The sequence below is a fragment of the Delphinapterus leucas genome, chromosome 7 (assembly GCF_059928025.1).
Source record: "Delphinapterus leucas isolate spDelLeu-1000000601 "Yukka" chromosome 7, BTC_Dleu_Yukka2, whole genome shotgun sequence".
Taxonomy (NCBI): Eukaryota; Metazoa; Chordata; class Mammalia; order Artiodactyla; family Monodontidae; genus Delphinapterus; species Delphinapterus leucas.
In genome coordinates this window covers 94,880,567-94,893,551 of record NC_143135.1, presented here as the reverse complement: position 1 = coordinate 94,893,551, position 12,985 = coordinate 94,880,567, and the positions used below count along the sequence as shown (strand labels likewise).

The window sequence follows — 12,985 nt, the reverse complement described above, 5'->3', positions numbered from 1 at the left end:
CTCCCTGGTTGGGGAACTAAGATCCCACATGCCGTGCAGCCAAAAAAAAAAAAAAAAAAAAGTCAAAAAAGTTCCAGTTCTGCTACCTGCTGGCTGTGCAAATCACTTCTCTGGGCTCTTAGCGTCTTCACTGGTGAAAAGGGAATGCCTCATGGCAGTGTTGTGTAGATAAAAGCACTTTGCAAACTGTCTTGAGATAGGGTAAATGAGCTAGGATGATGTCCTGATTCCTCTTTAAATCCTTCAAGCGTAAAGGGTCATTAAACACTGAGATTTGTTTTGGTCAGTCTATTTTAGGTGGGTCTCAGGGACAGCTAGCAGCTAGAAAAGGTACGGCAATCCTTGTGGTAACATTTGGTTAAAATTGAGGGTATAAACTGTAGGACTTCTTGAGCACAGAGGGTCCTAAGGAATTCTGATTACTTTGGATTTGGAAACCCAGTTTCCGCTGCTGTGGCCCAAGGGAGGTGCTTTGATAAGTGGAATCACTGCAGGTAGGTTCAGCATTCACTTCTCAGACGAGCCTGAAACCTGTTTTTAAAAAAACGTGTGTGTGTGGGCCAGAACCAAAGCAGCCTGGGACATTTCAGACGGGCACCACCTCCTCTGGCTGTTTTCAAGGCCATCCAGAGGCCAGGGTCCAGATAAACTGAAAAGTTAAGACAGGACTGCATGGGACTTTCTGCAGACGCGCTTGTAGCACAGAGGGTGGGAGGGAGGAAAGGAAGGAGGGAAGGAGGGCGTTGGGAGCTGAGGCCCCACCTTTCATTCCAGCACCGGCAGAGCAGGAATGACTCACAGGCACGGGTGCTCAGGTTCCCATAGGTGAGGGACTGACTCCCCTCTCCGGAAAAACGCCGTGCGCTTTCCTCCTGGAGTGGCCTTGGCGGGGTGCTGGAACGCTCCGTCTGCCCGGTCTGGTCTCTGGGGCCAGGGCTGGGCTTCCCTCATGTATGGCAAGAGCCCTATGCGTGCTGTGCTTTTTCTCCTCGGCATACAGCTCACAGGTAAGAGCTTGCGGGCTTCTCTGAGCCTACCTCCTTCACTGCCTACCCTATAAAGTTAGCTAATTGCTGAAGAAGTTGCAAGAGCTTTGGAGCTCTTTGGAGCCTGAGCCACAGTTGCATTTCATTTTAGTTTTGACTTTGGTGAAACTGAAGTGTTGGGTTGTTTTGGGGGAGTTGCTTTTGGAAAAACAGGTTTAGGTGTGTTCTCAGGTGCCAGTGATTCAGGCACAGAGAGAGTTTTCTAATCTCAGGTTACACACCATTTTTTGTGGCTACTCTCAACCTCCCACTGCTGGCAGAACCTAGCACTTCGATTTCTGTGTGTGGGTCTTGCCTGGGGCTCTCGGCAGCACTGGGAAAGCTGAGATTGTTAAGGAGAGAGACCCACTGGGGCTTTGTAGCTGCCCCAACATGCACATTCTAAATGTAAATATCATGCTAAAAAAATGCCATGTGGTATAAAGGTTCCAGTGGCGCAGGCAAGCTAAACTGTCTGGGATTGATTAACTCAGTTTCTGCAGAAGACTAGGAACAGTGTGAAATTCACACAACAAGGACACTTTCTGGAAAACTTACCTGCTAGGGGACCACCAGACACATAACATACAATGCTTAATCTGAATACATGTCTAATTCATGTTCTGATTAGTTCTGATGTTTTGTTTCTGCTTTCAATTTTATTTGCCGATGTTTGTAGTTTGTTTACAGCAGTGTTGAAGTGGGTACCGTGAGGCTAGGGTATCACGCTTTGGAGACAGTGAGAGCGCTGTGTGGTGTCTGTGGGTGTTTAAGGAATGGGAGGGTGAAGGCTGCATGTAGGCAGGAGTGTGTAGACTCTGGGTGAAGTGAGTTTGAGTGAGAGCTGAGGCATCTCAGTTCTGTTTGATGCCCTACTCAGACCTTTGTTTTGGTAGTGTCAGCAGAAATTCTCTTAATACACATCTCCTGTTAACCCTTCCTTTCCCTTTTTTTCATTGCAGCTCTTTGGCCAATAGCAGCTGTGGAAATTTACACTCCCCGTGTGCTGGAGGCTGTCAATGGGACCGATGTTCGGTTAAAATGCACTTTCTCCAGCTTTGCCCCTGTGGGTGATGCTCTAACAGTGACCTGGAATTTCCGTCCTCGAGATGGGGGCCCTGAGCAGTTTGTAAGTAAGGGTCCCTTGGTTAGGAAAATAAGCCAGTCCATTTCTCCTTGCCCTTCCTGTATTTTTCTTAGCAACAAGCACAGGGTAAAGCTGGGAAACAAATCAACAGACAGAACTGAGAGGCTGGCGAAGGGGAAAGCAAGAGGTTCTTGCAGGAGAGCTGCAGATGGGGTAGTCAGGCTTGCTGGCATTTCTCTTCAGGTCCTGCCATCTCAGCCTCCCTTCCCAGGTACCAAATAAGACCTTTGGCCATTTCTCCTCTCTAGGTTTTCTACTACCATGTGGATCCTTTCAGACCCATGAGTGGGCGTTTCAAGGACCGGGTGGTCTGGGATGGGAACCCTGAGCGGTATGATGTCTCCATCCTCCTCTGGAAGCTACAGTTTGATGACAATGGGACATACACCTGCCAGGTGAAGAACCCACCTGATGTTGATGGGCTGATAGGGGAGATCCAGCTCAGCGTTGTGCAAACTGGTAGGTGATGCAGAGAAAAATCGTTTTGGAAAGCGTGAGAGCTTGTAGAAAAGAGAGGGGCAAACTTTTGTGATGGCTGAAAGAGTAGAGAGAAGGACCAACCCTTTGGATCTGGAAACTGCAGAGGGAGAGTGAAGAGTCCTGGGGTAAAAAAGAGGAAGGCTTTGTTTGGCTGTGGAAAGAAACAGAAAATAAAGGAACCTAAGGAATCTGTTACAAAAATGGCATTGAGATCGTGAAAGGGAGAGGAAGCAACCCTCCGATAAAAGGCTAACACAATAGGTCCATTCATTCACTCATTTATTCACAAGGTACTATTGAGTACCTACTCTACATCAGGCACTGTCCAAAGTTCTTGAATGTACTATCTCATTTAATTCTCGCAACCACTGTTGGAGGCAGATCCCAATAAGCGTAGTTATTGTTTATTGAACACTTTCCATGTGCTAGGGGATTTACATATCATATCTAATCTTTACATATCATATCATTTTATTGTGCTCTTAGTGTGCTCCCCCCCACCCACCCATTTTACTAATGAGGAAACCGATGCTCATAGAGGTTAAGTCACTTGTCTAAAGTCATGGAGCTCATAAATGGAGTCACTCAGAACTCAAACCCAAGCATCTCTGTCTCCAAAATTGTGCTCCAAACTAAGGCACTGTATTGCCTGCAGTTCTATAAAGGACAACCTGGAAAACTGCCAGACAACAAAAAGCAAAGACCATAAAACTTACAAGTTGTAAATTTGTGTTTGAGTCACTGCTACAGTTTACCAGCTGTAAATAACTTTTCTTTTTCTCCTGTAAAGTGAGAATAATATAGCAAAAATTATGGTGAGGATAAAATGAAGTAATGAAAATAAATCCCCCCAAACTCTTGAATTGTACTGAAAATTATAATAATTACCATATATTGAAACTTTTATTATGTGCAGGCACAGCGTGGAACAATTTACATGAGCGATTTTATATTTTATAAGAACTCAAGAAAATATTGTTGTCTCTATTTTATACATTGAAGAAACTGAGGCTCAAAGAAGTTAATTACCCCAAATCACACAGGACCTGGTACTTTTTTTTTTTTTAGGACCTGGTACTTTAACCTAGCTGTCTCTGCTGTATGCTCTTAACCAACACACAACATTACTACCCAAAACGTAAAAGCCTATAAAGTGGTATCATTTCCTCCTTTCATTCCTAGTATCATCCTTCAAGGCCCTATCAGTAGAGAGCTGTATGACCTTGGAGAAGTCATTTGAGTATTGAAAGAAGTAATGTAATGTCTTTGGCTCTCAGTTTCTTATCCTGCAAAATGAACAGGTAGATAAGAACACATGGTTCTTCAACACATTGGGATCACTACTCTTAGAGAACCTAATGAATGCCATAACCCCTGTTTACCACAAACAATGTACACACAAAATATGACATGGATTCTGTGGGCTTGTGCCCTGCCTGCCCCCCATCTTCCTTCATAGACTCCAGGCTGGGAACCCCTGGGCTAGATATTCTCTAATGTCTTTTCTGGCTCTGAGGGTTCATTGAAATTTAAGTCAGAAATCAAGGTAAAAATTAAGAGACCCAGGCTTCACAGACTCTAGCCTGGGTTAGGGACCCTTCCCTTTGGGTTCTCTCTTGCATCATATATCCACTAGACTATAGTTACTGATTTGCTTGTCTATCTTTCCAGTGGGCATGAGTTCCTTGAAGGTAATGTCTCTTTTGGCTTTGTATTTCCATCAGAGTCCCTGGAACATAATAGGCCCTTAATAAGCCTGAATAAATGACTGACTGCATGACAGAGGAGAGAAGCATTCGGGGAGAAATAGTTTAGACACTGGATTCGATTAGGTCAGCAATAACTTTATCCCACTAGGTAGATCAACTGGCCAAGTGGTTCTCAAACTTTTAGCATGCATCAGAATCATCTGGAGGACAAATTAAAACAGATTGCTGGGTGCCCCCTGTAATTCATTAGGTCTGGGGTGGGGCCTGATAGAACTCGCATTTCAAAGTTTTCAAGTAATTCTGTAGCTGCTACTCCTAGAACCAAAGTTTGAGAACCACTAAAGTAGTCTGTATGCTTTTCCTACTTTTTTTTTTTGGCCACACCACACAGCATATGGGATCTTAGTTCTCCAACCAGGGATTGAAACTGCGTCCCCTGCATTGGAAACACGGAGTCTTAATCACTGGACTGCTAGGGAAATCCCTGTATGGCTTTTCTACTGCTACTAGACTTTACAAAATTAATATCGTAGAAGAAAGGAAGATTTCATTTAAAGATGAAAATACACCCCTTAAATGATTCCATTTAAGGAGTAATATCTTGGGACTTCCCTGGTGGTGCAGTGGTTAAGAATCCGCCTGCCAATGCAGGGGACACTGGTTTGAGCCCTGGTCCAGGAAGATCCCACATGCCGTGGAGCAACTAAGCCCGTGCGCCACAACTACTGAGCCTGTGCTCTAGAGCCCGTGAGCCACAACTACTGAGCCCGTGTGCCACAACTACTGAAGCCCACGCACCTAGAGCCCGTGCTCCGCAACAAGAGAAGCCACCGCAATGAGAAGTCTGTGCACGGCAACAAAGAACAGGCCCTGCTTGCCGCAACTAGAGAAAGCCCGCACACAGCAACAAAGACGCAATGCAGCCAAAAATAAATAAATAAAATAAATAAATTTATTTTTTAAAAAAAGGATGAATATCTTTAGATTTCATTATAGTCTTCCTCTTTTCAGAACCCCAACTTGATCTTTTCTCCTTACAGTACGCTTCTCTGAGATCCACTTCCTGGCCCTGGCCATTGGCTCCGCCTGTGCACTGATGGTCATAATAGTAATTGTGGTGGTCCTCTTCCAGCATTTCCGGAAAAAGCGACGGGCTGAAAGAGCTCATAAAGTGGTGGAGATAAAATCGTAAGGCTGGGCAGTTCTGGGAAAGTCTTCTTTTAACACTGTTTTATGGCAACTCTTGGTATTTTATAGTGGGGCTAAATAATTGTTGGACAGATGTTCTTCCTCTTGAGTTAATCTTACATAAAAGAATTCAAATTCACAGGGTGGATAAGTTAGGGTGTGAATTAGTAACTTTAGCTTTTTTTAAATTGAAGTGTAGTTGATTTACAATGTTGTGTTTAAGGTGTACAGTAAAGTGATTTATATATATATATATGTATTCTTTTTCAGATTCTTTTCCCTTATAGGTTAATACAAAACATTGAATATAGTTCTCTGTGCTATACAGTAGGTCCTTGTTGGTTCTCTATATTATAGCGTGTATATGTTAATCCCAATCTCCTAGTTTATCCCTCCCCACTCTTTCAAACAAACAAACCGTAAGTTTGTTTTCTATGTCTGTGGGTCTAGTAACTTTAGTTTCTTAATTTTACAGAAGATTTTATTATAAGCTTTCTTTACTATGCAGGATTTGATATTATAAAAATTTACTTATATAAAGCTTTTCTAGGATATTCCTCACTTTAAAAAAATTAATTAATTAATTTTTGGCTGCGTTGGGTCTTCGTTGCTGCACACGGGCTTTCTCTAGTTGCGGCGAGGGGGGCTACTCTTCGTTGCGGTGCGCGGGCTTCTCACTGCGGTGGCTCCTCTTTGTTGCGGAGCACGGGCTCTAGGCGCACGGGCTTCAGTAGTTGTGTCAGGTGGGCTCAGTAGTTGTGGCTCTCGGGTTCTAGAGCGCAGGCTCAGTAGTTGTGGCACACTGGCTTAGTTGCTCTGCGGCATGTGGGATCTTCCCGGACCAGGGCTTGAACCCTTGTCCCCTGGCGGATTCTTAACCACTGCGCCACCAGGGAAGTCCTGGATATTCCTCACTTTTAATGTAAAGCGTACATTTCTAAGAACCACTGGGCTGTCAGCAGGGGCTCTATGAATTAGTGCCTAGCAAAGTCAGCCATGCTGATATAAGGCGCATAATATATTTTTTTATTGAGATAAAATTTACATATAATAGAATTCATTATTTAATGTTCACAAAGTTGTGTAACCATCACCACTAATTCCAGAATATTTTCATCACCTCCACAAAAGAAACCCCATACCCTTTAGCCATCACTCCCTATCTTCCTCCCTCACCTGCCCCTGACAACCACTAATCTGCTTTCTGTCTCTATGGATTTGCCTGTTCTGGACATTTCATATAAAGGGGATCATACAATATGTGACCTTTTATGTCTGGCTTCTTATTTATTTATTTATTTATGGCTGCGCTGGGTCTTCGTTGTTGCGCGCGGGCTTTCTCTAGTTGCAGCGAGCAGGGGCTACTCCTCTTTGCGGTGAGCGGGCTTCTCATTGCCGTGGCTCCTCTTTGTAGCAGAGCAGGGGCTTTAGGTGCACGGGCTTCAGTAGTTGTGGCTCACGGGCTCTAGAGCACAGGCTCAGTAGCTGTGGCGCACGGGCTCATTTGCTCCACGGCATGTGGGATCTTCCCGGACCAGGGCTTGAACCCGTGTCCCCTGCATTGGCAGGCGGATTCTTAACCACTTTACCACCAGGGAAGCCCTGTCTGGCTTCTTTGACTTAGTATAATGCTTTCAAAGTTCATCTATGTTATAGCACTTCATTCTTCCTGTGGCTGCATAATATCCCATTGTATGCATAGACCACATTTTGTTTATCCATTCAGTTGATGGACATTTAGGTTTTTCCCACTTTTTGGCTATTTCAATTAATGCTACTATGAACATTCATCTACAAGTTTCATGGGCATATGTTTTCAATTCTCCCGTGTATATAACTAGGAGTGGAATTACTGGGATATGTAGTAACTCTGTGTTACCTTCTTGAGGAATTGCTAGACAGTTTTCCAAAACAGCTGCACCATTTTATATTCCCACCAGCAATGTATGAGGGTTCCAGTTTGTCTACAACCTCAACAGCACTTGTATTGTCTGTCCTTTTGATTACAGTCATCTAGTGGGTGTGAAGTGGTATCTCATTGAAGTTTTCATTTGCATTTTCCTAATGATGCTGAGCATCTTTCCATGTGTTTATTGGCTATTTAAATATCTAATTTGGAGACGCACCTATTCAAATATTTTGCCCACTTTAAATTTAGGTTACTTGTCTTTTTATTGTTAAGTTTTAAGAGGTTTTTGCGGTATGCGGGCCTCTCACTATTGTGGCCTCTCCCGTTGCGGAGCACAGGCTCCGGACGCGCAGGCTCAGCGGCCATGGCTCACGGGCCCAGCCGCTCCGTGGCATGTGGGATCTTCCCGGACCGGGGCACGAACCCGTGTCCCCTGCATCGGCAGGCGGACTCTCAACCACTGCGCCACCAGGGAAGCCCTACGAGTTTTTTAAAATATATTTTGGAGTATACAAAAGCGTCTTATTAGATATAGGATTTGCAATTATTTTCTCCCCTTCTGTGGGTTGCCTTTACACTATCTTGATTAGTGTTCTTTAAATTTTGAAGAAGTCCAATTTATCTTTTTTTCTTTTGTTGCTTGTTTTGTTGGTGTCATATCTAAGAAACCACTGTCTAATCCAAGGTCAAAAAGATTTATGCCTATGTTTTCTTCTAAGAGTTTTACAGTTTAGTTCTTACATTTAGGTCTTTGATTCATTTTGAATCAATTCTTGTATATGGTGTGAAGTAGTTCAAATTTATTCTTTTGCAGTTGTAATTTTTCAGCTGTCCCAGCACCATTTGTTTCTTTTCCTCAAGAAATATTTACTATAGTAAATAGAATTGATTTTTAAGGAGACTAATGAACCCAACTCTGAGTTGGTTTGAATAGAATACGATCAATAAAGTTGACTTCTAGGTCAGTCTTTTTTTGTTTTTGTTTGTTTTATTTTTTATGCTTTTCTTTTTTGAATAGGAAGTGGAATTAGAGGTAGAATAGTAATAGTAAACTAAGGTGTCTGCTTTAAACCTGGAGTTCCAAAATAATATTCTCTTCTAGAAATATTCTGAAAAGTGTCTAAGTTCAGATACCCAGGGTCATGTGGAGGTATGAGTATTATTAGATAGTGCTAATAGGTTTAGTGCTCTGTAAGCTTGGATCTACTCCCAGGTGCATACAATTCTTCCCCAAATTTGGGGGAATATATCACACCTAAACCTTTGTAGGATTTGCCTCCCTTGCTTCTTGTCTTGTTCCCCTGACATTGGTTTCTGCTTCTATGTTACAGAAAAGAAGAAGAAAAGCTCAACCAAGAAAAAAAGGTTTCTGTTTATTTAGAAGACACAGACTAACACTATTATATGGTAAGGTTCACAAATGGGTTCATTTCTTTCCTTAGCTTTTTTTGGCTGCATTGGGTCTTCGTTGCTGTGCGCAGGCTTTCTCTAGTTGCGGTGAGCAGGGCCTACTCTTCCTCGCGGTGCACGGGTTTCTCATTGCAGTGGCTTCTCTTATTGTGGAGCATGGGCTCTAGGGCAAGGGCTTCAGTAGTTGCAGGACGTGGGCCCTAGAGCACATGGGCTTCATACGTTGCAGCACGTGAGCTCAGTAGTTGTGGCTCTCAGGCTGTAGAGCGCAGGCTCAGTAGTTGTGGCTCACAGGCTTAGTTGCTCCGCGGCATGTGGGAATCTTCTTGGACCAGGGATCAAACCCGTGTCCCCTGCATTGGCAGGCAGATTCTTGACCACTGTGCCACCAGGGGAGTCCCTCCTTAGCTTTCTTATGTGGCTCATTTCTACTGTGGATCTCCCAGATTATATGATAAGTGTTTCCAGTATGAAATTAGAGGAGTTGGGCAGAGAGATAAAAGGCTTCTCCTGTGTTATCGATGGCTTCCCCTTTGAGTGTGTTTTGTGCAAAGGATAGGAAGCTAGACCCTACTACCAGTAAAGCTGAGAGAATTCTATGATTATTTGTGGCTTTGGGGTTATATTTACCACCATAAAGAATAATAAATTAACTTTCAACATGTAAATACATTTTTTTAATGAAAGAATTAATATCTGTTTTTATTCTTTTGTTTTATTGTAAACTAATCATGGCATTTAAGAGAGTGACTCAATAGATATGCTTGACATTTTGACTGGAGAACTTTTGTATTATTTGGAATTGATTTCTACTACTCTCATTTAGTTATTGGGACTATGAGTCCAATTTTAGTGGTGTGTAGTTTTGTTTTTCCAGTTTTTAGGTTTATTAGGCTTAAAAGGTAGGATGATTTATTTTTCATATGATCACAATTTCTTCTATTCTCTGAAGTAGGTCCACGATTATTATTTGCAAAAAGAGCCACATTTTTATAGCCTAAAGCTCCAGTGAAAGTTGTCAAGGATTTATAAAATAGAATATGGAGAAAAATGGTTCTATTGTAAACCTAGAAAAAAAATCTGGTGTCAGAGAGATTTTTACCAAGGGCTATATTTAAAATCAAGCAGATTTTCTAATAAGCCAGAGTCATGGAAAATAAAGATGGAGGCTGTTTAAGAGTGAAAAAAATTTAAGGATTCCAAAAAAGAGGGGATATATGTATATATATAGCTGATTCACTTTGCTGTACAGCAGAAACTAACACAATATTGTAAAGCAATTATACCCTAATTTAAAAAAAAAGTTGTTTAAGGAAGTAACACAATCAAGTGCAGTGTACGATCCCTGACTGGATGGATACTAATTTGAATAAACTAGTTATAAAAAAGATTTGGGGAGACATTGGGCAAGTCTTAATATGAAAAATTTCAATCTGGACAATAGGGAATTATTAACTTTTATTAGGTATAATAAGGGTATTGTGGTTACACAGGAAGATATCCCTATTATAAAAATGCATATTGGAGTATTTAGGGTTAAAATGTCAGTAATTTGTTTTAAAAACTTTAGCCCCCACCAATATATGTATTTATAGCAAATAAGGCAAAAAAAAAAAAACTTTAACATTAAGTGATAGTGAATTCCATACACTGCCTTCTTTACTTTTCTGTATATTTGATTTTTTTTTGCGGTACGCGGGCCTCTCCCTGTTGTGGCCTCTCCCGTTGTGGAGCACAGGCTCCGGACGCGCAGGCTCAGCAGCCATGGCTCACGGGCCCAGCCGCTCTGCGGCACGTGGGATCTTCCCGGACCGGGGCACGAACTCGTGTCCCCTGCATCGGCAGGCAGACTCTCAACTACTGCGCCATCAGGGAAGCCCCTGTATATTTGATTTTGTTTATAATAAAGGGGTTGGGGTGATGGTGGGGGGGGAGAGAGAGAGAGAGAGAGAGAGAGAGAGAGAGAGAGAGGAATGAATGCATGTGAGTGAGCAGCTATGGATCATCCAAGTGTCCATGCAAGGCAGAGACTATGAATTAAGGACACTGACTCAGAGAAATATGTAATAAGGATCAGGAAATTTCTTTTAAAAGTTAAGTTAGAAGAGGACAAATATACTTACGAATATTTTCCTTCACGATGGAGAATAGATCATATATATATGTATTCATAATGCCAGGTACTCCTATTGCACTCTTGCCATATACATTATCCATTTAAACTTTTGTTTTGTATTTCAGGAAGCTGAAGATTTCCAAGAACAAGAACCCTGATATAAGTTGGTGTTAATGGAAGCTTTTCTTTGGCTTTTCCAGTTGTGACCTGTCTTCCAACCAGCTCTGCAGTATATAACCACCTAGACAAGCAACGTTCCTCTGGTGCCAGCATAGGGCCCTTCTTGAGCAGATACCAGCAGACTCACACACAGCCCTGTTACTAAGGTTTTATTTAATTTCAGAGTACAAGTATTGTATTTTTTTCAAATGCTCATTAGCTTTTATATACTAGGAAGCTACATTTTTGCCCTTAAACACTCCTTGTGGATTATGATTTGTATACATATATATTGGCATCAAATGGGATAAAAGTCAACTTGTGTGTCATAACATTTCCTTTAATATATTAGTTTCCTTAGAGCAGCATTCTTGCTACTAAAGTTAACATGTTTAGTCTTTCCTTCTCACACTCTCAATTAAAAGGTGAGCTGATTCTCCCAACTGTTTTTGATTGATTAACAGAAAATCCTAAATTCAACCTGTTAAAGAACAGTTTGATTTTTATGGCTCTCCTTAAGTATGGGACACATCTTATTTTATTGAATTTCTTTCAATACCCTAGATGGCAGGTTTCTGTTTTTGTTTTTGGTCAATTGATCCAAGGTTTACAGTAGTACAAGTCTAAACCACAGAGTAACTAGGGAAGGTTACAGAAATGCTAGTAGATTGACAAAGGCCACCTCAAGATGAATTGCTTGTCACCTTTTTTCTCTGCTGTGACAAGCAATCAACAGCTCAGATCTTTCATGAGCAGTGAATGACTGTTTAGCTTACTATAGTTTTTCCCCCAGTTCAATTATTTATAACAACAGAGCAAAATCTATGCTTATTTGTAGACTGGAATCATTAAGCAGTTAAATGGAGTTTCTGAAGGAGTATATTACAATTAAAAAATTTAGGGCTAGTGAAAAAAATCACCCTAAATGATAATAATTTTGTATGGTGTTATACAAAGCTCTGAGAACTGGAAGACATTAAATTTTTTTCTTTTATTTATTTTTTAATTCAGTTGCTTATTTGGGGGGAGGATTTGGTTTGGGGGCAAAGAAATACCAAAACTAACAGAATGTAACCAACTGTTTTTTTTTTTCTCTTATACTAGTAGATAAAACAAACTTTGTAAGTGGGTCATGGAAACGAGTACTTTTCAAAAAGTGTCTAGTCTCCCAGTGTCTTTCCAAACTTAAGCTACTGCAGCACTTACTTAAAGAATAGAAAACATCTAAATGTTTAGGAACCTCTCCCCCTACCGCCTGCCCCCCATGTTTACAGCTTGATATTTTCAGTTTTCACCAACTAGGCTGAAGATGTTATTTCTTTTAAAACTGGAATTTCCAAATAGTTTATCTGTATTTAAAGATGATGAACTTTGATATTTTTTCCAATACTAAAAAAAAAAACCTGGTATAATTTACATGTGAACCTTGATTCTGAAATGCATTCCATACCTGTCTCATTTTGCCTTTTATACTGTCTAAAAAAGTAGTTTCAGTACCCAGTTTTGAAAGTAAAAATTAGATTTAAAGTTTATATTACCTTTCACATTTTCTATTTTTCTCTATAATTCAACCTTTGAAAATATAGTAATTGGGTATTTCTTCAAACAGATGGCCTGGGTGATGTTCCATAAGTGTAAAGAGGTAGTTAAAAACTCATGGAAGGTGTTTCCAGCAAAACTTGTAGCTTTTGTGTCTTGGCTAAATATTCAAGGGTTAATATAGCGTGGCTGTTCAGTGTCTTTTACTTGAGGAGAACTTTTGTATTGTAACTTATTTTTTATTGTGCTTTAAACACTATGTAAATAACCTTCAGTAATAAAGCATTACAATTATATAATTTG

General features: G+C 41.1%; 1 protein-coding gene across 2 annotated transcripts; it reads left to right on the top strand.

Moving 5' to 3' along the window:
• The first annotated feature begins 708 nt into the window (after positions 1-708).
• On the top strand, positions 709-12,981 carry MPZL2 (myelin protein zero like 2). 2 transcript variants are annotated; one of them, XM_022558989.3, is made up of 6 exons: positions 711-1,007; positions 1,988-2,154; positions 2,421-2,631; positions 5,402-5,549; positions 8,790-8,865; positions 11,110-12,981. In XM_022558989.3, the coding sequence occupies exons 1-5, from the start codon at positions 950-952 to the stop codon at positions 8,851-8,853; spliced, it is 648 nt and encodes a 215-aa protein (XP_022414697.1). In that variant the 5' UTR covers positions 711-949; the 3' UTR covers positions 8,854-8,865; positions 11,110-12,981. The 2 variants fall into 2 exon arrangements, with proteins under 2 accessions (XP_089771746.1, XP_022414697.1); XM_089915620.1 differs by lacking the exon at positions 8,790-8,865 and having other exon boundaries at positions 709-1,007.
• The last annotated feature ends 4 nt before the right edge of the window (positions 12,982-12,985 follow it).